Source organism: Erigeron canadensis, chromosome 7 (assembly GCF_010389155.1).
Source record: "Erigeron canadensis isolate Cc75 chromosome 7, C_canadensis_v1, whole genome shotgun sequence".
Classification (NCBI taxonomy): domain Eukaryota; kingdom Viridiplantae; phylum Streptophyta; class Magnoliopsida; order Asterales; family Asteraceae; genus Erigeron; species Erigeron canadensis.
This window is the reverse complement of record NC_057767.1, coordinates 16,530,261-16,552,838: the sequence shown is the minus strand read 5'-3', so window position 1 is coordinate 16,552,838 and position 22,578 is coordinate 16,530,261. Positions and strand designations below refer to the sequence as shown.

The following is a 22,578-nucleotide window of genomic DNA, read 5'->3' as shown; positions in this document are numbered from 1 at the left end:
AGCTTTTATGTACTCAATAGATTCCCACAAGTCGAAGACATACTTCTCAGGAACTATAGCATCATTTGTGAGAGCTATGTTCAATGGATGGTGATTAAGAATTTCAGTGATGATTGGGAATTTGGATGCAAATGCTATATGTAAAGCTTGATTAGCTTGCATCTTCATTGAGGCACCTTCTTCAAACGTTGTCATCTTTTTATGATTATGAGAAAAGCCTGAAATAAAAGCAAATCGACCAACGTTTGACCAGAAAAACAACTTTAGACACCACTCAAAGAAATATACACATTAGAACACCTTAGACACATTATTTTCACAAACACCATGTTTTGTACATATATTAAGTATGAGACAACAAAGGTAGTACACAAATGCGTTTGATACCTTGCTTCTCACCCTAATGTATATAGGAAACATGATAATTTATAGAATCACACAAGTATTGAAAGATAAGATAACAAAGGTAGTACACAAAGGCGTTCAATACCTTGCTTCTTATCCTAATACCTACGAAAACTATAAATTGACACACATATAACACATTCACATTTATCAAGACATAATAAAGTTGACAAAGACAAGAATTTTTTAAACAAGAAAGAAAAATTGACAACTTTTTGTTTTAAACAAGAAAGAAGAATTTTTTAAACAAGAAAGACAAGAACTTTTTGCCGAGCTTACGGCTCGGCAGATAGCATAAGAAAAAAATTTTTTTACCCAGTAACATTACAAGTATGGAAAATGGTTTTGGAACAGATTTTGGGCAACTTGTAAGATTTGCCGAGCAAAAAACTTCGGCAGACAGAAGATATGCATTCCAGTGTGAATGTAAGTGAAGTCTATGATATGCCGAGCCAATACCTCGGCATATAGAACAAAGGATTAGACTTCATTTTGAATATATGAAAAATCCTTTGATTAAACAACAAGAATGTTGCCAATTGATAAAGGATCATTTCAAGGAAAAATTGGTTTCAAGTCATTTTTGAGATACTTTAAGTGTTTGCCGAGCAAAATGCTCTGCAAATAGTATAATTTGAAAATATGACTTAGAAGCTCTTTCAAGGAAATTGTGGTTTGCCGAGCTCATTGATCTGCAAATGGTTCAAAGGACTTAGAAAAATTTTTCATGTAAAATGTGTTGTTTGCCGATCTTAGAGCTCTACAAACAGCTTTATTCAAGAAAAACTTATGAAAATTATTTCAAGGAAGTCACATGAAGGAATTCAAGTACAAAGTTCAGTAAATAAGGTATTTTGAAAAGGATTTATATTGATTTGCTGAGCAAAATGCTCTGCAAATGAGAACTTTGGTACTGTGGAAAAATTTTCATGAAAAGCTGAAAGTAGTCGAGTTCAAGGCTCTGCACACATTTGAAATCCTTTGAATGGGTTTTGAGAAATCAATGGTTTGCCGAGCAAAAACCTCGGCAAATGGAAATTTAACATGTTATTTATCCCTTGTGAAGGTATGAGGGTCAGGTGAAACACTTTTAAAGTATGTCGAGTAAAAAGCTCTGCATATAGTTGAAAACACTAGAAAGAGATTTATGAAAACACTTGTTTGCCGAGCAAACATCTCGGCGTCCTTTATACAAGATGGATATTTACAAGCCCAGAAATTATGAAGGTATGAAGATGATCGTTGACACTTGTTAAGGATGCCGAGCTAAAACTTCGGCACTTAGAACAAATTAAAACTAATTTCCAGAATTTACCCAAACCTTGAAATCCCAACCCAGAAATTTTAATCTAATGAGAAAGATAACAGATTAAAAGGATAAACAACACTTATATAGCCTAAGCATCTAAGTTCATCAAACAATACAGCAAAACATCACAGAAATCATAACAAACATGATCAGTTCATATTGGCATTTAATCAAACAGTTGGTATTCAAATAAGAAACAAGAATTTATACCTTTAACACACGATGATCTGATGATGAAAAGAGATGAAATGGACTTAGAAACACACTTAAATCACAACTCACTTAAGATATATTCCAAACGAATCAACCAAGTGATATAAAAATTATGTGAATATGATTGGATGAAGATGAGAGAAACACAAAAGTTTTGAAAATTTGAAAGACATTAAATGAGCCCCGCCCATTTCTTTTTCCTTTTAAGTTTCAAGATTAGGTTGCGGGTCTGGGTATGACCCGCGTGTCTACCCAGATTATACTTCTAATGGGCTTAAAAAGAATGTTGGGCTTGGCAAAACAATTGGGCTTAAGATCTTTTTGGGTATTTAACAACAACAAAAAAAAATTTGGGCTTAAAAAAAACAGAAAATTTAAAAAACTATATAAAATAAAATGAAAACATAACATAAAAAAAAATCTTTTTGTCTTTTTATCTTTTCTAATTTTGTATTTGGTTTTCTAATTTTAGAACAAACACAAATAGAAGTAAAATACAAACACAACATAACAAATATTTACATGCATTTGCATACTCCCCCTCGAATTAATTTACAAACTCCCCCTAAAATCATGCATTCTACTCTTTTTCTCTCCCTCAAATATTGCATGTAATAACAAGTAAAAGACATCAATGTTTGAAACAGAAAATGAACATAGAATACATAGCATGAAAGCAATTAAGTGTGTAAATCAAGCATTCCAAGTTTGGTTTTTAGAAAATTGAACCTTTGTTCATCCAGTGGTTTAGTGAAAAGGTCTGCCAACTGGTAGTTAGTGGGGACAAAAAAGAGTTCGATGTTACCTTTCTCAACATGATCTTTAATAAAATGGTACCGTATGTGCTTGGTTTTAGTATGCTGTACTGGATTGCAGGATATAGCAATGGCACTCTTTGAGTCACAGTACATAGGTATTCTCTCAAACTGAAATCCATAGTCAATTAATTGTGTCTTCATCTAAAGAACTTGTGAACAACAGCTAGCTGCAGCAACATATTCAGCTTCTACAATAGATGTTGATACACAATTCTGCTTCTTTGAAGTCAACTTACCAACCTATCCCCTAAAAACTGTACACTTCCCGAAGTACTCTTTCGATCCAACTTACAACCTGCATGGTCAGCATCCGAGTATGCAACTAATTGAAAGTCGGTATCCTTTGGATACCACAAACCAAGGTTCACTGTGCCTTTAAGGTAACGGAAAATCTGCTTGACGGCCTGAAAATGACTTTCCTTGGGATTGGCCTGGTACCTTGCACACATACATGTGGAAAACATAATATCTGGGCGACTGACAGTCAAATACATGAGTGACCCTATCATACTGCGATATTTCTTTTGATCAAAAGATTTACCATTTAACTCCGCATGAATTTTTGTTCGAGTCTCCATGGGTGTTCCAATTGGTTGGCAATTTAACATATCAAACTTCTTCAACATGTCAAGGATATACTTATTTTGACAAATAAATGTACCATTGGACAGCTGTTTGACTTGAAGACCAAGGAAAAAGTTTAATTCACCCATCATACTCATTTCAAACTTGCTAATCATCAGTACAGAAAAATTCTTGCAGTACTTAGGGTTAGTCGACCCAAAAATTATATCATCAACCTATCTGGATTAAAATAATGTCATTACCTTGTCATTTAATGAACAAGGTAGTATCAATAGAACCTTTGTTGAGTCCAAATTTCAAGAGAAAAGCAGTGAGAGCGTCATACCAGGCACGAGGAGCTTCTTTCAACTCATACAACGTCTTATCTAACCTGTAGACATAGTTCGGATGTGCAATGTTCACAAAACCTTCCGGTTGTTCAACATAGACTTCTTCCTTGAAAAATCCGTTCAAAAATGCCGTTTTGACACCCATTTGATATACAGTAAAGTTCTTGTAAGCAGCATAGGCAAGAAACATACGTATTGCTTCAATTCGTGCAACTGATGCAAACGTCTCATCATAATTGATGCCATCTTGTTGACAATATCCCTTTGCAACCAAACGTGCTTTGCTTCATACAACAACTCCGTTTTCATCCTTTTTGTTCTTGAAAATCCACTTGGTTTTAATTGGTTCTTTGTTCTTGTAAGGATTCAGAACCAATCTCCACACTTGAAGCCTCTCAAATTGATTGAGTTCTTCCTGCATAGCTTTCATCCAATCTGGACTATCGAGTACTTCATTCATTATTTTTGGCTCAACTATACTCAGGAAATTCACAAACAGACATTCATTCACGGATGCAGATCTTGTCTGTATTCCTGAATCTGGATTGCCAATTATCTGAGAAATTGGATGAGATCTAGTCCATTTGGTTGAATGAGGAAGAGGTTCTTGTGGATCATTTAATTCTTCAGTATCAATGAACGTCGGAGTATGTTGTGCAGTTACTTGCTCAAATGAAGTTGCCAATGGTTCAACAAAGTCGCCAGTGTTATAAACTTTTGGGTTAGTTGCAGGATTTGTCACTTGAGAAATATGAGTATGTGGACCTTGTAACTCAGAAGGGGCGGTATGAAGATGAGATTCAGATGATGGAGAAGATATATCTGAATTGAGTGATGGTGATGACTCATCGTCTCCATTCGGTGTTGAAGAGAAGTATTCATGGTACTGGAAACTGTATTTGTATCTAAACCGGGTTCAGACACTCTTGGATGATCACAGTAGAATTCTTCAAACAAGATATCCAAATCCTCTGTTGTCGGAGTACTGAATTGAGATTTGATATTTGAAGCAGTTATTATGGCGGAAGCTTGTGGTCGATTAAGTTCGGGTCTTGAACTGTTTTGTTCAAGAACCATTCCAGAGAGTTCATCAAATCGAACATTCATACTCTCAACTATCTTTTTCGTCCGATGATTGTACACATGATATGCAATTGATTCTCTTGAGTAACCAATAAAGTATGCCTCATCACCTTTTGGTTCAAATTTATCCAAATTGTCTCGATCATTGAGAACATAACAAACACATCCAAAAATGTGTAAGAAGTTCACATTGGGTTTTCTTTTATTGATCACCTCATATGGAGTTTTATCAAATCTCTTGTTGATAATGGACCTGTTCTAAGTGAAACAAGCAGTAGCTACAGCTTCAACCCAAAGATTTGGAGGCAGCTTTGAATAGGCAAGCATTGTTCTAGCTGCTTCAACCAGAGTTCGATTTCGGCGTTCAACTACTCCATTTTTCTAAGGTGTTCTTGTGGCAAGGAATTGATGAGTAATGCCTAGTGATTTAAAGAAAGAATCAATCATTGAATTCTTGAATTCTGTACCATTGTCGGAACGAACAATTCGAACTGTGGATTGAAGATTGACTTGGGTTTATTTGATGAAATCAATGATTTCTTTTGGAACATCACTTTTGGCATGAAGAAAGAAAACCCAAGTGTAACGAGAAAAATCATCAACAATCACAAGAATGTATCTCTTTCCATGAATGCTTTTAACTTTCATTGGTCCACCACACAAATCCATATGCAAAAGATGCAAAGGACCTTCTGTACTCAAATGTTTCTTTGGTTTGTGAGATGCCTTCTTCATCTTGCCAATAGCACAAGCCGGACAGACATGTTCACATTCGTACTTGTAATCAGGAAGACCTTCAACAAGCTGTTTGTCCACTAAAGCATTGATAGTTTGAAAGTTAAGATGAGACAAACGACGATGCCATAACCATGAATTTTATGCAGAAGCTTTTGAAAGAAGGCAAATGTCAGTATCCAAATTTAGAACATTATTAAGATCAATTGTGAACAAATTATTGTCCCTTGTTTCAGTGAGAATATCTACCCCCTCTACTGTTTGAACTTTGCATTCGTATCTTTTGAAAAGCACTTGAAGATCATTGTCGCAGAATTGTCCAACACTAAAAAGATGGTGACCTAATCCTTCAACATAGGAAACTCTCTTGATAGTAATTCATTCTTGACAATGTTCTCGTAACCAAGAATAGGGGCAATATGATCATTTCCAAATCTGACCGTTCCCATAAACTTCTCAACAAAATTGGTGAGTAATGACTTATTTCCAGTCATGTGACGAGAACATCTTGAGTCAACATACCACACACAAATCAGATATTCCTGCAAAGACAAGTTATGATGTTAAGGTCCCCAAATATACTGGGTCCTTGCGGGTGAAAGAGATAAAATACAAATACACTTATACTTAAACAACACAAATAAGAGCACACAAACATGAATTTATTCAAAGATAACAAACAAACACACATAATTGTTCAAATTTGACATACGAATTACAAGTTTAAACAGAAACACAGATCAAACACAAGTTTTTATTCAAGCAGGAGTAGTTCTAGGAGTAGTTCTAGATCTATTGATTTTGACCTACGAACAATCCACACTTGTTTGATTTGAGTTGAAATGACATCAAGCTTGATTTTTCTAGAAGCATGTAAAAATCCATTTACTGCTACTAGTTAAGCACACGTCACCTGAAACATGAACATTCTTTAAATTAGAAAACAAATTTTTCTTTGAGTTCTTGCCAGGAGTCTTCTTGATGGTTTCACTGCTCATTTGACCTTTCTTAATATTATTAGGTGACAACCAACCATACTGATCTTTATATTAGTAATCCCTGAGGTTGTGTCTCTAACTACCTTCAAAGTGGACTTAGAGGTCGTCTGAGACTTCCTATGAGTACTAGATGTTGTGTGAGTGTTTGGTTGCGTGTTACCTAATAATTCATTCTACACCTTCTTTGAAATCTTGTGATGTTTCACTTCTTTTGGTGACTTAGTTTAGTTTTAACTTTAATAGGTTTTGAGTCACCAGTGGTCTTGACTACATGAAAAGCTTTTGTGACTTTTGGTCTTGTCTTCTTACCTTGTTAGATATGTGCTGAAGAGTATGATTTTGGCTTCTTTATCTCAGCAAATTTAGGTTTGTTTTCCTTTTTCTCAAAGATTTTTTCAAAGTTAGGATTAAATTTATGATTTCCATTCATAAAATCATTGAACAGCTGAGATTCTGTTTCCAATTTCACACTCGATTCAGTCACATTTGTCAGACATGAACTTTGCTTAAATGACTGTGATGTTTTTTCTTTGTTCAAAAATGATTGAAGTTTCAATTTTGTCAAAGTTAGTTCCACTTTGACTTTATTTAGTTCCTCAACCACTTTTATTCGTTGATCCTTTTTCTTTTCAAACTTTTTTATTGCATCATGAAATTCATTCAAGTAAGTTTGAGTGTATTCTTATAACTTATGAATTGATGTATCAAAATAAATATCAGTTGGATCAACAGAAACATCATCATATTCATCTTTTGCACAGTCAGTTTGAATACAAACATTCAAAATTTCACAGATTAAACAAGTAGACTGATTTGAACTTTTACTGTTTTCAGAATTGAGTTGCTCAGTTTCATTCATGATTTCACAGACGGAGTACCCTGGTTGGTCACAAATTGAGGTATTTGTCTTGGATGGGTTTCTTTTGTTATCACATTAATTTTGAGCCTTCAGATTTTCTATGAGTGCATGTTTTTCATCAAGGGACTTTTTCAAATCATCAATTTCTTTTTCCAAAACACTTTGTGGTTTTGGAAATGAAGTTGAATCATCCAAAGGTTTTTCCTTAAAATACTCAAGTATTTCAGGAACCTCTACCTCATGATTATCTTTATTGCTTTGACACACAGGGCGAGTTAAAAAATCAAATGACTCATCAATTAATTCATAATTGAAGTAAATATTTGCACCCTTCTTTAGAAAATCATCTGCATCAACATCATCATGACTTGGTCTCACATATTGATCATGCATCCCAATTTTCATATGAGATTCTTTATATAGTGAAGGAACCTCTTCTTGTGCTTTGAGCAAATGTTCTGGATTGACATAACTCAACCCTGAGTTGAATTGAGTTTTTGATTTTCTTGGCCTATTCAAATAGATTTGTTGATAAGTTCGATTTATCTTGTACAACTTTTCTTGATAAAAATCTATTTCAATTTCGAGTTCCTCATTTGTCTTTTCAAGTTGTTTATAAAGAGAATCTTTTATACAACAATCATATTTTAGGTTAGAAATTTGATCTTCCATTTCTTTCAACCCAGGGGTAGACTCATTCAATTTGACATTTAATGACTCAATGTCCTCAACCAAAGCATTTGCCCGAAGCATCTCATATGTCTTCTCGACTTCTAATTGTTTCATGACCTTGTTTAATTGAAGAACTTTGGTTTCAAGTTCTTGTTTCTCAAGATGAAGCTTGGAATTTGGAGTAAAAGTGACTGCAACTTTTTCAGATTTCAAATTGTCAAATTCTGTTTGAAGAAGATCAAACTTAACTTGAAAATTGAGTAAAATTTGGTCTTTTTCTTTCAAATCATTGGTTATTTTTAAATCTCTTTGTTTTTCTTTTTACCTTGTTGAATAACTGCTTCACTTTTATCCATGAAGAAACCTAAAAGTTTCTTGGGAATTGTGATTTGCTCATCATCCTCTTCAGTACCATCTGCAGCTTCATCATCGAGTTCCTTTGACTTCTTGATCTTCGTTATGAAGCACACATTTGCTGCCAGTTCATCAATCTCATCATCAGTGAGATGAAGCAATTTGTCATCCTCAGCCAGAAGAGCAATCCCACTTTCTTCTTGTTTTGCCAACATGAGCTTGTACTTGTAGTATTTTGAATTTTTCTGACGAGGTTTGGTACACTCTGTGGCAATATCACCAGGAATCCCACAATTATAGCACTTTCTCTCACCATTCTTCTTCTTCTCCAAGACTTTCCTTTCAAACTTTTTCTCACTCTCAAACTTCTTTTCTCTAATTGGTTCCTTGTAGGTCTCAAACTTAGGAACACTTGAATTCTTGGCATATGATGAAACTGAGGAAGACCGAAGCTGATTGTTGGTAGGTTTCTTCTTGAAGAATTTCTTCTTGAAAGCTTTTGTGAAGTAAGCTAACTTTTATATATCTTAAGATCCTTTTCATCTAGTTCATGATCATTTACATCACTCACCTCTGAATCAGTTTCAAGTTCAATTCTGCTTTTCCTTGAACCTTTTAAAGACTTCATTTCAACAACAAGAGCCAGTCGATTAGAATGAACAGTTTCCTCTTTCATCTTTTGAGTCTTTAGAACTTGATCAGTGTTCAATGTTAGTTTTTCAAACAAAGTGTGAATCGTTAAGTTTCCAAAGTTTGCTTGTTGGTTCAGCTGAGTACACTTGCCACTCTTCTTCAAGATTCTTGATGAACTTGATGTTCAACTCCATGTTTGTTCTTTTAACATCATTTATCCTCAGTTCATTGATGATATTGCAAAATCTGATGTAGACATCATTGAGAGGTTCTCCTTTTTGCTGTTTGACGGTCTCATACATGTTCAAAATAGTTGACAACCTGATGGTGTTAGAAGCATCAGAACCTTCCATTTGTTTCTCAACCTCATCCGAAATATCCTTTCCAGTCTCATATGAGTCCACATTGAAATATATATCATCCGGAAGTGCTTGATAAAGATAGGCGATGGACATTGGATCAGCCTCCACATGATTTTTCTGCTCAGCATTCCAACTTTCTTCTGGAAGAGGTTCATTGTTCACAGGGTTTTTAGGAATTTCAGGACCATCTTTCAAAGACTTTCTGATGTTCTTTGCATTCTTTTGTCGATCAATCTAATTCAGAAATCTTTTCTTCCATAGAGGGTAAGATCCTCTAAACAACACAGGAGGTCTTCCATCCGAACCTAGAGCCAAAGCCTCTCTTGAAGACATTGTAAAAATTTGAGAAATTAAAAAAAATGAAGTTTTTGAAACTGGATTTCTGAAGAATACCGAGCTCAGACTTCGGCAAATAGAACAAGTTGTTGTTAACAAAAGTTGATTTATGAAGAATGCCGAGCAAATATCTCGGTATATAAACTAAGTATTTTGATCAATGTCAATTTTAACTAAGTACCGAGCTTATACTTCGGCAACTAGTACAATCACTAACACAGATCACCAATACTTAACCAAAGTATTCAACTTCACGTGTTTGCCGAGATGATATCTCTGCAAATTGAACAAGTTGTTCCAACACTTAACCCAGAAATCAAAGAGGTATAAACTCAATTATTTGCCGAGTTAATAACTCTGCAAATAAAACAATTTCTCCACTCTTTGTTTTATCTGCTGTATACGTACACTTGCCGAGCAAGGAGCTCTGCAAAGAGAACAAAACTAAATCAACAACCTCTGCAAATACTAGAGATCACAAAACAACAAAATAGTCGATTTGCAGTCGTCTTCTTCGTCCAGCAACCCTTTAAATGCCGATCACACTGAAAATCTCCATTTTCTTCTTAAATTCTGAGAATTAAAACTCCAAATTTGTACCAAATTGTTCAGAACACAAGTGCGAACAAATTATCAAACAAATTTATCTTTAAAATCAACCAGATTCAAACCCACTGATCTAGGCTTTTGCCGAGCTTAGATGAAATCGAACTTTCTGATGGAATTGAACTCTAATTTTGATACAGAATGATTATAATCATGGTCCTAGACGATCGGTAAACAAACTTTGAAGAAAAACACACAGAATTATGTTGTATATGATTGCACAGTAACCTCGGCAATTGGATATATGTATGAACAGCTCAAAAACATAAAAATTAAGAACAAATTCAGCTTCAATTTTGATTCTGGATCGTTCAAATTGACTGATTTTGCTCTGATACCAAATGTAATGTATTTAAATGAGCTTAACTACGTGTTTTAGTGTGTATTAATGGAGTTCGTGTGTATATAAGTGTGTGTAATATGCCGAGAGAGAAAGAGTGTGTGTGGAAAGATTGGATTGCATGAAAATGTGTTAAGGTTACAATTCTAAGCTATGGAGGGGGCTTTATATACTCCTATACAATTTACACTAGTCCCCCTTCCATACTAATGAGAAATACAAACAAATACAAAGTATTATAAACATACAAATCAACTACTAGAAATTATATTTCTAACAATCTCCCCCTTAGTAGTGATTTGTCAAAAACGTATCCGAGAGTCAACAGTCTTTAAGCTCGAGTATTTGGTCTGTTTTCGTTTAAATGCCAGAACCAGTTGTCACCTTCAGGTTTATCTTCGGGGACCACCATGTTTGCTTCATAGTCTCTAGGAGGAATGTTATGTGGTCCCAAAATATTACTAGGTTCATACTTGATCCAGCATCCTCCCCTTCTTCTCTCAACATACTTGGACTTCTTAACATTCTTTGCCTCCCTTATCATTCTAATACTCTCTCTGAAACCCAGTCTCTTATCAATCTTGCTGATTACCTTATCAAGTAGAGCTTTCTTTTGATCAGACTCTTCATCTTTAGATAAGCATAACAGCACATTCTTACAGAATTCCAGGGTTCCATTAGAGTAAGAAGCAAGGTTACACATTTTAACAAAGATCTTCTTTTTCCTGCTGTTAAGAAAAATTACTCCAAGTGTTGGTTTGTTGAGAACATGACCAATATTCAACATTACTATATACAGATGCTGACTATGGTGGCTGTAATTTTGATAGGAAATCGACTTCAGGTGGATGTCAGTTCTTAGGAGGAAGACTAGTTTCATGGCAGTGTAAGAAGCAGATCTCTATTGCTAACTCATCTTGTGAGGTAGAATACATGGTAGCTGGTGGATGTTGTTCACAGGTTCTATGGATGCAGCAACAACTGCGAGATTACGGTCAGAACTTTCTTTGTACTCCTATTAAGATAATGAATCCACCATATCCATTACCAATAATGTAACACCCCGCTAAAGCGGAATATACGGGATGCACAGATAAGCACAAGCACGCACAGTACAAGTTCGAACACAGCCAATAACATTAAAGGTAAGAAGTATCATAAGTTATTACAGAACATAGGATATACCCCAGAATAGTCAATATCAAGAAAGACAGAACAGTTGTCTTTACAGAACGAAGTCTTGAACTGACATGAGCAAAAGGAAGTTTTCACAGCTACTGATCTTGAACGTACGAACAATCACCAAAGGAATGAGCTGAGAGAAGGAAGACTCCTATGCTAAAGGATCTAATAGCCTAGCCTGAAAAGCATGTAAGTTCAAAAGGGTCAACTACGAAAGTAGTTGGTGAGATTCACATAAAGTACTTAATAGGTATACATGGTAATAATAATATGTATAATAAGAGCAAGTCATAAGATCAGTACGTTTATCAAAAGTACTTCGTAATAGCAAGGTCACTTTAAGAACAAGTAATGTACTTTATATGTATGTATATAATTACTGCTAACCCGATTGGCCAAAGATGAACAATAATATACCAGTAAGCTCACGTAAACAAGTAAGCTAAATATATGATCCAGATCAAGACAAGTACAGATAATATGCATCCTCCAGGACTGTAGAGAATGAGGGTGGGCCTACCCTAACAGCGCTGTCCATGATTACCTACGGTTCACTCCCTGAACTATGGGATATGAATTGATAGCAGTAAAAATAGAACTCATACATAAATCAGTAAGTACATAATAGAGAACATTTGTAACCATATAAATGCATTCAAGATCCTGCCCATTCAAGATCTAAATACACTTTAGAAGATAATTCAAAATCATTTCACCAGTATTTCATACGATCATAAAATAGTACGTAGAACAGTTCAAGAACACGTATGCATATATATATATATGTATAAAAATACAAAAAATAGTTTTTATGCTTTTCAGTCCCCGGTAAAGAACTTTGAACAAAATGTACGAAAAGGGGATAAGTGAACTCACAGTGATCTGGTACAGGCACAGTTATCAAGCACAGAGAACAAGCACATAGATAGATAAGATATATCTATCGAAATCCAAGCACACCTTGACAGAACCTAAGTACACGTTGTTGATCACATAATACGTACATATATTAGACTTGGTGATTATTTAACCACAAAATGTTCTCGATGAACCGATGATTTGGTCTTTAATGAACTGAAAATGTTTTGACTCGAACTGAACTTTAAGTACTCGAATTGAACTCGTTTTGTACGCCTTGGAACACACACAATCATGATTATAACTAATTAATTGTTCACAACTTTGTTAGAGAGCTCAATTAGGGTTTGCACATTTGAACGTTTAGTTTTGGTTTGTTTTATGAACTAGATTGGCTACCAAAATGTAGCCTTGGATATACTTAATCAAGTGTGCAACTTGATTGAATTAGGGTTTAAGAACTAAGATTATTTTAGAGAGATTAGGAACAAGGTCGACTAGGGTTTTATGTAAGCAAATTAATTCAATTCCAATGCACAAAATCATCTCACATTTGTTATTTAGATCATCCCACTGTTGCACAACTTTAGATCGCCTCTCTGTTGTTCACCTTTGGATCGTTTTTATGTTGCTCAAGTTTAGATCGTTTTAGGTTCATGTCCAAAGAAATCGTTTCATGTTCATAGCCAAAAGAGATCGTTTCTTGTTCATAGTCAAAAGAGATCATTTCAGGTTGAGGTTGTTTAGATCGTTCCAGCTCAAAGCATTTAGGTCGTTTCAGTATTTGTGACATTAAGATCGTTTCACTTTCATAGTATTTAGATCGTTTTAGACTTCTTCTTCAAAAGAGATTGTCTTATTTCGTGGCAAGGAGATCGGTTTAGTTCCATCAAAGAGATCGTTTTTTAGTTATAAGCAGGAAGAGATCGTTCTGGCTTGGACAGACTTTAGATCGTTCTAGGGTGAATCCCAATTGGATCGTTTCACCATTCAGATCGTTCTAGCATTCGACTTAACACCATAATCAAGACTAAAGTTGATTCAACATGAGATTGAGCGAAACCGATCATATGATCAGTTACCCAGAATATGAATCAACATCAAACCAACACAAACACGAACAACATCGAGTAACCAAAGTGTAGCAGCTCAAGAACATGTCGCAACAACTCTATAACATCCCACGAGCCAAACAGCCAAGAAATTAAATCCATGGAGGTCTAGGTCGATCTTGGAACGAGTTAGGACGTGATACTAGTACATACGAACGTAATAACACAATTTCCTTATCACTTTAACATTTTTCAAGATCAAAATGTCACAAGTTCACTTGGTGGCTTCAAGAACAAGTTTTGTTCATATTTGAAAAATGAGTTTTGTAATTTAATCATGTTATGACTCAAATTTGTTCACCAAAATGTTGTTAAACATATCTTGACACAAACCCATTGATTATTAACACGATTTCTTAACAAAAATCGGACCAAATCATCAAGAACAAGAACATAAAAAGTACACTTTTATTTTGATCAAATTCTCAAAAAGATGTTGTTATTACCTGCGATTTGATGCTAGAAACGTGTTTTGATCGTCACAAGGAACCCGAAAGTACAAACGATTTCACTTAAACAACCCAAAATCAAGATGGTGATTTTTAGTGTGTGAAAATGGTGGTGGAGAGCCTGACTATGTGTTTTTAGTGAGAGAAAGGTGTTTGGAGGTGATGAATGAATAGTGTGGTTTCTCACACTACAATTTCCTATTTATACCTTTTCCAATTGGATGCACTAGGTATTTTCCAAGGGACTATTTGTGAACATTTTGCACTAGAACAATTATGGACATGAACATTTATGAACCGAACCTTCATATTTTATCGAATTAATTCATAATCCGTCACATAATCAAGATTTAAGATCAAATTGACCTTCATATAAGCACATATTTTTACGTCTAAGGTACGTCGAGGACTTATATAAATTGAACTGTCTAGCCGCACAGATGGCGAAAGTACGATCTAAGGAACTTAATTAGAATATTTATAAGGCGGTTGTTACATTCTCCCCCACTTAGAGGATTTCGTCCTCGAAATTAAGAGTCTTGCCGATCGAAAAGATGAGGGTACTTCTCCTTAATGAAGTCCTCACGTTCCCAAGTGTCCTTATACCCATGCCTAGCACTCCATCGCACACGTACTAGTGGTACTCTACTTTGTCTAGTCCGTTTAGCATCCTTGTCAATGATCTCGATGGGCTCTTCAGTGAACTCAAGCCCCTCGTCGATGTGAACATCCTTAACAGGAATGACAGTTGGGTCGCCAGCCAAGCACTTCTTCAGATTGGACACGTGAAAGGTGTCATGAACATTGCCAAGCTCCATTGGTAGATCTAGTTTGTACGCAACTGGTCCAACTCAGTTGATGATCTTATAAGGTCCAACGTACCGAGGTGCCAATTTGCCTTTCTTGCCGAAACGGGCAGTACCTTTCCACGAGGAAACTTGGCAATTCTAAAGGTTTATGGCGTTTGTCTGCGTACGACTTTTGTCTGTCTCGAGCAGCTTTAAGCTTCTCTTTGATAGTGGTGATCTTGTTAGTAGTGTACTGCACGACTGGGAGTTCCAACCAACTTCTTTCACCGGCGTCAAGCCAACAAAGTGGTGATCTGCATTTACATCCATACAAAGCCTCAAATGGTGCACACTGTATGCTAGTGTGATAGCTGTTGTTGTACGAGAACTCGATCAACGGGAGATGTTTGTCCCAACTCCCTTTGAACTCTAATGCACAAGCACGAAGCATGTCCTCCAATGTCTGAATAGTACGTTCGCTCTGTCCATCAGATTGTGGATGATAGGCAGTGCTCAAGTTCAGTCTAGTACCTAATGCTTCTTGAAGTGACTGCCAAAAGTCAGAAGTGAAACGAGGATCTCGGTCTGACACGATTGACAAAGGGACACCGTACTTGGTCACAATGTCTTCTATATAGATTTCTGCAAGTCTTTCCAACGGATAGTCATCACGAATTGGACGGAAACGAGCTGATTTCGTCAGTCTGTCTACTATCACCCAGATAGAGTTATGGTTGTTCTTTGTGCAAGGTAACTTCATAATGAAATCCATAGTGATATCTTCCTACTTCCACACCGGCACTTCTAGTTGTTTCAACAACCCCGAAGGTTTCTGATGTTCAATCTTAACTCTAGAACATGTCAGGCACCGGCTGACGTACTCGTAGATCTCTCTTTTCATCCCAGGCCACCAATAGTCTAGTTTCAGGTCCTTGTACATCTTGTCAGCACCGGGATGGATCAAGTACCTTGAACTATGAGCTTCCTGCATGATGATCTCTCTAACACCATTAGCTGCAGGGATCCAAACTCGGTTCTTGAACTTCCTGACTCCTTTATCATCGACTTCGAGTTCTTGAGCGATTGGGCCTAACCTTTCTGCCTTTAGGTTTTCTTCTGACCCCAATCCGATCTCTTGACCCGCGATCACGCGTTGTCTCAAGTCTATATGATCAGCTTCTTTGATTGATAGGATGTTGATTCGTTCTTTTCTGTTTAGCGCGTCGGCTACTACATTCGCCTTTCCAGGATGATACTTGATGTCACAATCGTAATCACTCAGTAACTCTACCCAACGTCTTTGCCTCATGTTTAGCTCTTTCTGATTGTACACATGTTGTAAGCTCTTATGATCGGTGAAGATAGTACATTTTCTCCCGTACAAGTAGTGCCTCCAAATCTTTTGGGCAAAAACGACCGCTCCTAGTTCTAGATCGTGAGTGGTATAATTCTTTTCATGTACTTTGAGTTGTCTGGATGCGTAGGCGATCACTTTGCCTCTTTGCATTAGTACACAGCCTAGTCCTTGGTGTGAAGTGTCACAGTATACGACAAAGTCTTCAGTGCCTTCTGGTAAGGTTAGAACAGGTGCTTCACACAATTTGTCCTTTAAGGTTTGAAACGCTTGCTCTTGTTGTTCACCCCAAACAAAATCCCTGGTCTTCTGAGTAAATTGGGTCAAGGATAATGCGATCTTGGAGAAGTTCTCAATAAAGCGACGATAGTAGCCGGCCAGCCCAAGAAAACTACGAACTTCAGTAGGAGCTTTCGGAGCCTCCCACTTTTTGATTGCTTCAATCTTGGCCGGGTCTACATGAATGCCTTGTTCGTTCACAACATGGCCGAGGAACTGTACTTGGCGAAGCCAGAACTCGCACTTAGAGAACTTAGCGTACAACTGTTCGTCGCGAAGGAGTTGAAGAATAGATCGGAGATGTTGTTCATGATCAGTCTTGTTCCGGGAGTACACGAGTATGTCATCTATGAACACTATGACGAATTTGTCTAAGAACGGACGACAGACACGGTTCATTAAGTCCATAAAGATTGCTGGAGCATTAGTTAGACCGAAAGGCATAACGAGGAATTCATAATGACCATAACGAGTACGAAAAGCTGTCTTTGGGACGTCACCATCTTAAACATGAATCTAGTGATATCCTGAACGTAGATCGATCTTAGAAAAGTACGAAGCGCCTTGCAATTGATCAAACAGATCGTCTATGCGAGGTAGGGGATACCGGTTTTTAATGGTTAATTTGTTCAGTTCACGGTAGTCTATGCACATTCTCATGGAACCATCTTTCTTTTTCACAAATAGAATAGGTGTTCCCCAAGGGGATGAACTAGGACGAATGAAGCCTTTGCTCAAGAGTTCTTGCAATTGATTGGACAGTTCTTGCATTTCGGGAGGAGCCAAACGATACGGTGCTTTAGCGACAGGCGCTGCACCGGGAACTAGATCGATATTGAACTCGACTTGTCTAACAGGTGGAATACCTGGTAAGTCGTCAGGAAAGACATCAGGAAAGTTCCGAACAATGGGGATATCTTGAACTTTCTTCTCTTTAGCACTTTTATCGATGACATGAGCTAAGTACACTAGATGATCTTTCTTGTCCAAGTACTTACGAAATTTCATGGCCGTGACGATTTTAAGTTCGTTCGTAGATTTGTCGCCTTGGACAATTAAGATCTCGCCGTTCGATAGCGGTATATGAACTGACTTCTCGTGGCAACAAATAGTCGCATGGTGTTTGGATAACCAATCCATTCCCACGATAATGTCGAAGCTACTAATCTCAACAGGGATTAGATCGATAGTAAAGTTCTTGTCTACTAAGGTCATAGGGCTATCTAGAACAATTTCGTTGGTACCGTACTTCTGGCCATTAGCATACTCTACCACATACTTATCTTCTAGTTTACCAGTTATCATTTTAGTTCTAGCTTTAAATTCTAGCGCAACAAAGCTACGCTCAGCACCGGAGTCAAATAGTATAGAAGCATAATGATCGTTCAGAAGGAAAGTACCTGTCACAACCCGAGGGTTTTGACGAGCTTCCTCAGCTTTCACTGCAAAAACACAGGCGTTCGTTGGGCCTTGTGGGTTCTGCTGATGCTGATTGTTCTGCTGGTTCTGGTTTTTAGGCCTGCGTGGATAAGCAGCACGCTGAACTTGGGCGTTCTGGTTCTGGTTCCTTTGAACTGGAGCAGCAGGTGGTAGTGGAAGTCGAGTGTTCCTGGCAGGTGGATTTCTGTCGACTGGCGGTGGGTTGTTCCTGAGCGGATTTGTTGAAATAACACTACAGTACTTGGCCATGTGCCCAATTCCCTGGCACTTGAAGCAGACAGGACAATCACCAGTGTGATGAAGATTACAGCGGGTGCACTTTGGGTAAGCTCTAGAATATCTAGTAGGTTCAGGCACTACAATCACCGCATAGTTCTTCAAGATTTTCCCCTTCTTACTTGGTGGCTCAACTTTCCTTTCCACCAGTTCCTCAGCCTTCCTTTTCCCTTTCTTAGCATTTTCAGTCAACCCTCCTGATCTAATAATATCCTTAGTCAAAGTCTTAGCCAGTACAGCGGCTCTTGACATAGTCTTAGGGTCTTTGCTAGTAAGAGCACGGCGGACTTCCGGGATCAAGCCCCAAATAAAACGGTCGATCTTCTTCTCTTCAGTCGAAGCCAAGTGTGGCACAAGCCTGGCAAGCTCATTAAACCTCAGAATATACTTCTCAATCTCCACTCCCTTCATCTTCAGATCCCAAAACTCTTGTTCCAACTCTTGTAATGCATCTTTGGTACAGAACTCAGCTCTCATCATCTTCTGGAGTTCCTCCCAGGTGTGAGCATAGGCAGACTTTCTGCCATCAGTAGTGACGATGCCAGTTTACCATGACCTAGCAGCTCCATCAAATTGGCTAGTCGCATGCTCTACCATCTTATCCTCAGCAGTCTCAGTATGGTATAGGGCCTCCTCCATGTTCTCAAACCACATTAACAATTCTGCAGCTCCCTTCTCCCTTGTGTAGACTGGGGGTTTGCACTGAGTGAAAGTCCTAAATGAACACCCTCTGCCTTGGCTAACTCTGCCTTCAGCAGTAGCCCGAGTGTTGATCTGACTAGCTCCGTCCGAGTCACTGTTCACTTTATGGTTCTCTTCAAGTTCTGCTTGAGTTCTCATGTTCTGAGTTGCTCGAGTAGTCTTAGTACCTTCAGTTAATGGAATTTCCAGCATCTAAGCAACTTGTGTAGCGATATTTGGTACCATCTCATTCATGCGGTCAGTGATGAGATTCGCTACATCTTCTAGAGTGAAATTGACAGTAGCATTACGCTCAGGTTCAGCGGGTTCAACAACAGGTTCAACCGTAGGTGCAACTCTAGGCTTTCTTCCACGTGTAGCAGGCATCCTTCCTTATAACTCCTGATAAGACGAAAATATGAACTCGATTACGTTTCGAACAAGCCTATAGCTCCAAGCACGTAGTATGATAATAAAAGGTCGTCTTTAGCACAGTACATGAACAAGAACAGTCGTCGGTCGATAAGGACCTAAAGTCGTATAGGCTCTAAGGCCTATAGTCGAAGCACCAACACGAATGTCTTTCAAGAACGAAGGAACTATAAGAGAACAAACGGACTAGAACATGAACTAGAACTGATATGATCACGGACGAGATTGCACGAAGTACTTAATTGAGCTCTAAGAAATGGATGACACTTCAATGACACACCTTGAGGTCCTAGGTGCTTTTATCGTAATTATATGTAGTTGATCAGGTTACATCTAATTATGATAAGAGTACCTACTACTCAAACCGTTCATCAAATAATCACCTCAGAGTGGATTCAAGTTATAGCTCGAGTTTTCCTTAGGAAAAAGCTCGGTGTTCACTATAACCTGGCTCTGATACCAACTGTAACACCCCGCTAAAGCGGAATATATGGGATGTACAGATAAGCACAAGCACGCACAGTACAAGTTTGAACACAACCAATAACATTAAAGGTAAGAAGTATCATAAGTTATTACAGAACATAGGATATACCCCAGAATAGTCAATATCAAGAAAGACAGAACAGTTGTCTTTACAGAACGAAGTCTTGAACTGACATGAGCAAAAGGAAGTCTTCACAGCTACTGATCTTGAACGTATGAACAATCACCAAAGGAATGAGCTGAGAGAAGGAAGACTCCTATGCTAAAGGATCTAATAGCCTAGCCTGAAAAGCATGTAAGTTCAAAAGGGTCAACTACGAAAGTAGTTGGTGAGATTCACATAAAGTACTTAATAGGTATACATGGTAATAATAATATGTATAATAAGAGGAAGTCATAAGATCAGTACGTTTATCAAAAGTACTTCGTAATAGCAAGGTCAGTTTAAGAACAAGTAATGTCCTTTATATGTATGTATATAATTACTGCTAACCCGATTGGCCAAAGATGAACAATAATATACCAGTAAGCTCACGTAAACAAGTAAGCTAAATATATGATCCAGATCAGGACAAGTACAGAAAATATGCATCCTCCAGGACTGTAGAGAATGAGGGTGGGCCTACCCTAACAGCGCTGTCCATGATTACCTACGGTTCATTCCCTGAACTGTGGGATATGAATTGATAGCAGTAAAAATAGAACTCATACATAAATCAGTAAGTACATAATAGAGAACATTTGTAACCATATAAATGCATTCAAGATCCTGCCCATTCAAGATCTAAATACACTTTAGAAGATAATTCAAAATCATTTCACCAGTATTTCATACGATCATAAAATAGTACGTAGAACAGTTCAAGAACACGTATGCATATATATATATATATGTATAAAAATTCAAAAAATAGTTTTCATGCTTTTCAGTCCCCGGTAAAGAACTTTGAACAAAATGTACGAAAAGGGGATAAGTGAACTCACAGTGATCTGGTACACGCACAGTTATCGAGCACAGAGAACAAGCACAGAGATAGATAAGATATATCTATCGAAATCCAAGCACACCTTGACAGAACCTAAGTACACGTTGTTGATCACATAATACGTACATATATTAGACTTGGTGATTATTTAACCACAAAATGTTCTCGATGAACCGATGATTTGGTCTTTAATGAACTGAAAATGTTTTGACTCGAACTGAACTTTAAGTACTCGAATTGAACTCGTTTTGTACGCCTTGGAACACACACAATCATGATTATAACTAATTAATTGTTCACAACTTTGTTAGAGAGCTCAATTAGGGTTTGCACATTTGAACGTTTAGTTTTGGTTTGTTTTATGAACTAGCTTGGCTACCAAAATGTAGCCTTGGATATACTTAATCAAGTGTGCAACTTGATTGAATTAGGGTTTAAGAACTAAGATTATTTTAGAGAGATTAGGAACAAGGTCGACTAGGGTTTTATGTAAGCAAATTAATTCAATTCCAATGCACAAAATCATCTCACATTTGTTATTTAGATCATCCCACTGTTGCACAACTTTAGATCGTCTCTCTGTTGTTCACCTTTGGATCGTTTTTATGTTGCTCAAGTTTAGATCGTTTTAGGTTCATGTCCAAAGAAATCGTTTCATGTTCATAGCCAAAAGAGATCGTTTCTTGTTCATAGTCAAAAGAGATCGTTTCAGGTTGAGGTTGTTTAGATCGTTCCAGCTCAAAGCATTTAGGTCGTTTCAGTATTTGTGACATTAAGATCGTTTCACTTTCATAGTATTTAGATCGTTTTAGACTTCTTCTTCAAAAGAGATTGTCTTATTTCGTGGCAAGGAGATCGTTTTAGTTCCATCAAAGAGATCGTTTTATAGTTATAAGCAGGAAGAGATCGTTCTGGCTTGGACAGACTTTAGATCGTTCTAGGGTGAATCCCAATTGGATCGTTTCACCATTCAGATCGTTCTAGCATTCGACTTAACACCAAAATCAAGACTAAAGTTGATTCAACATGAGATTGAGCGAAACCGATCATATGATCAGTTACCCAGAATATGAATCAACATCAAACCAACACAAACACGAACAACATCGAGTAACCAAAGTCTAGCAGCTCAAGAACATGTCGCAGCAACTCTATAACATCCCACGAGCCAAACAGCCAAGAAATTAAATCCATGGAGGTCTAGGTCGATCTTGGAACGAGTTAGGACGTGATACTAGTACATACGAACGTAATAACACAATTTCCTTATCACTTTAACAGTTTTCAAGATCAAAATGTCACAAGTACACTTGGTGGCTTCAAGAACAAGTTTTGTTCATATTTGAAAAATGGGTTTTGTAATTTAATCATGTTATGACTCAAATTTGTTCACCAAAATGTTGTTAAACATATCTAGACACAAACCCATTGATTATTAACACGATTTCGTAACAAAAATCGGACCAAATCATCAAGTACAAGAACATAAAAAGTACACTTTTATTTTGATCAAATTCTCAAAAAGATGTTGTTATTACCTGCGATTTGATGCTAGAAACGTGTTTTGATCGTCACAAGGAACACGAAAGTACAAACGATTTCACTTAAACAACCCAAA

The 22,578-nt window shown here is 37.1% G+C and overlaps 2 protein-coding genes across 2 annotated transcripts; both read right to left on the bottom strand.

The window, feature by feature from the left end:
- Window positions 1–10,968: 10,968 nt before the first annotated feature.
- Window positions 10,969–15,798, bottom strand: LOC122609017. The gene is made up of 3 exons (XM_043782078.1): window positions 15,121–15,798; window positions 14,782–15,008; window positions 10,969–11,365 (listed from the first exon to the last, which is right to left on the bottom strand). Exons 1-3 carry the CDS (start codon window positions 15,796–15,798, stop codon window positions 10,969–10,971), a joined length of 1,302 nt encoding a protein of 433 aa, XP_043638013.1.
- A 1,377-nt stretch (window positions 15,799–17,175) lies between these two features.
- LOC122609015 lies at window positions 17,176–18,852 on the bottom strand. The gene has a single exon (XM_043782077.1). The coding sequence runs from the start codon at window positions 18,850–18,852 to the stop codon at window positions 17,176–17,178; it is 1,677 nt and encodes a 558-aa protein (XP_043638012.1).
- Window positions 18,853–22,578: the final 3,726 nt, after the last annotated feature.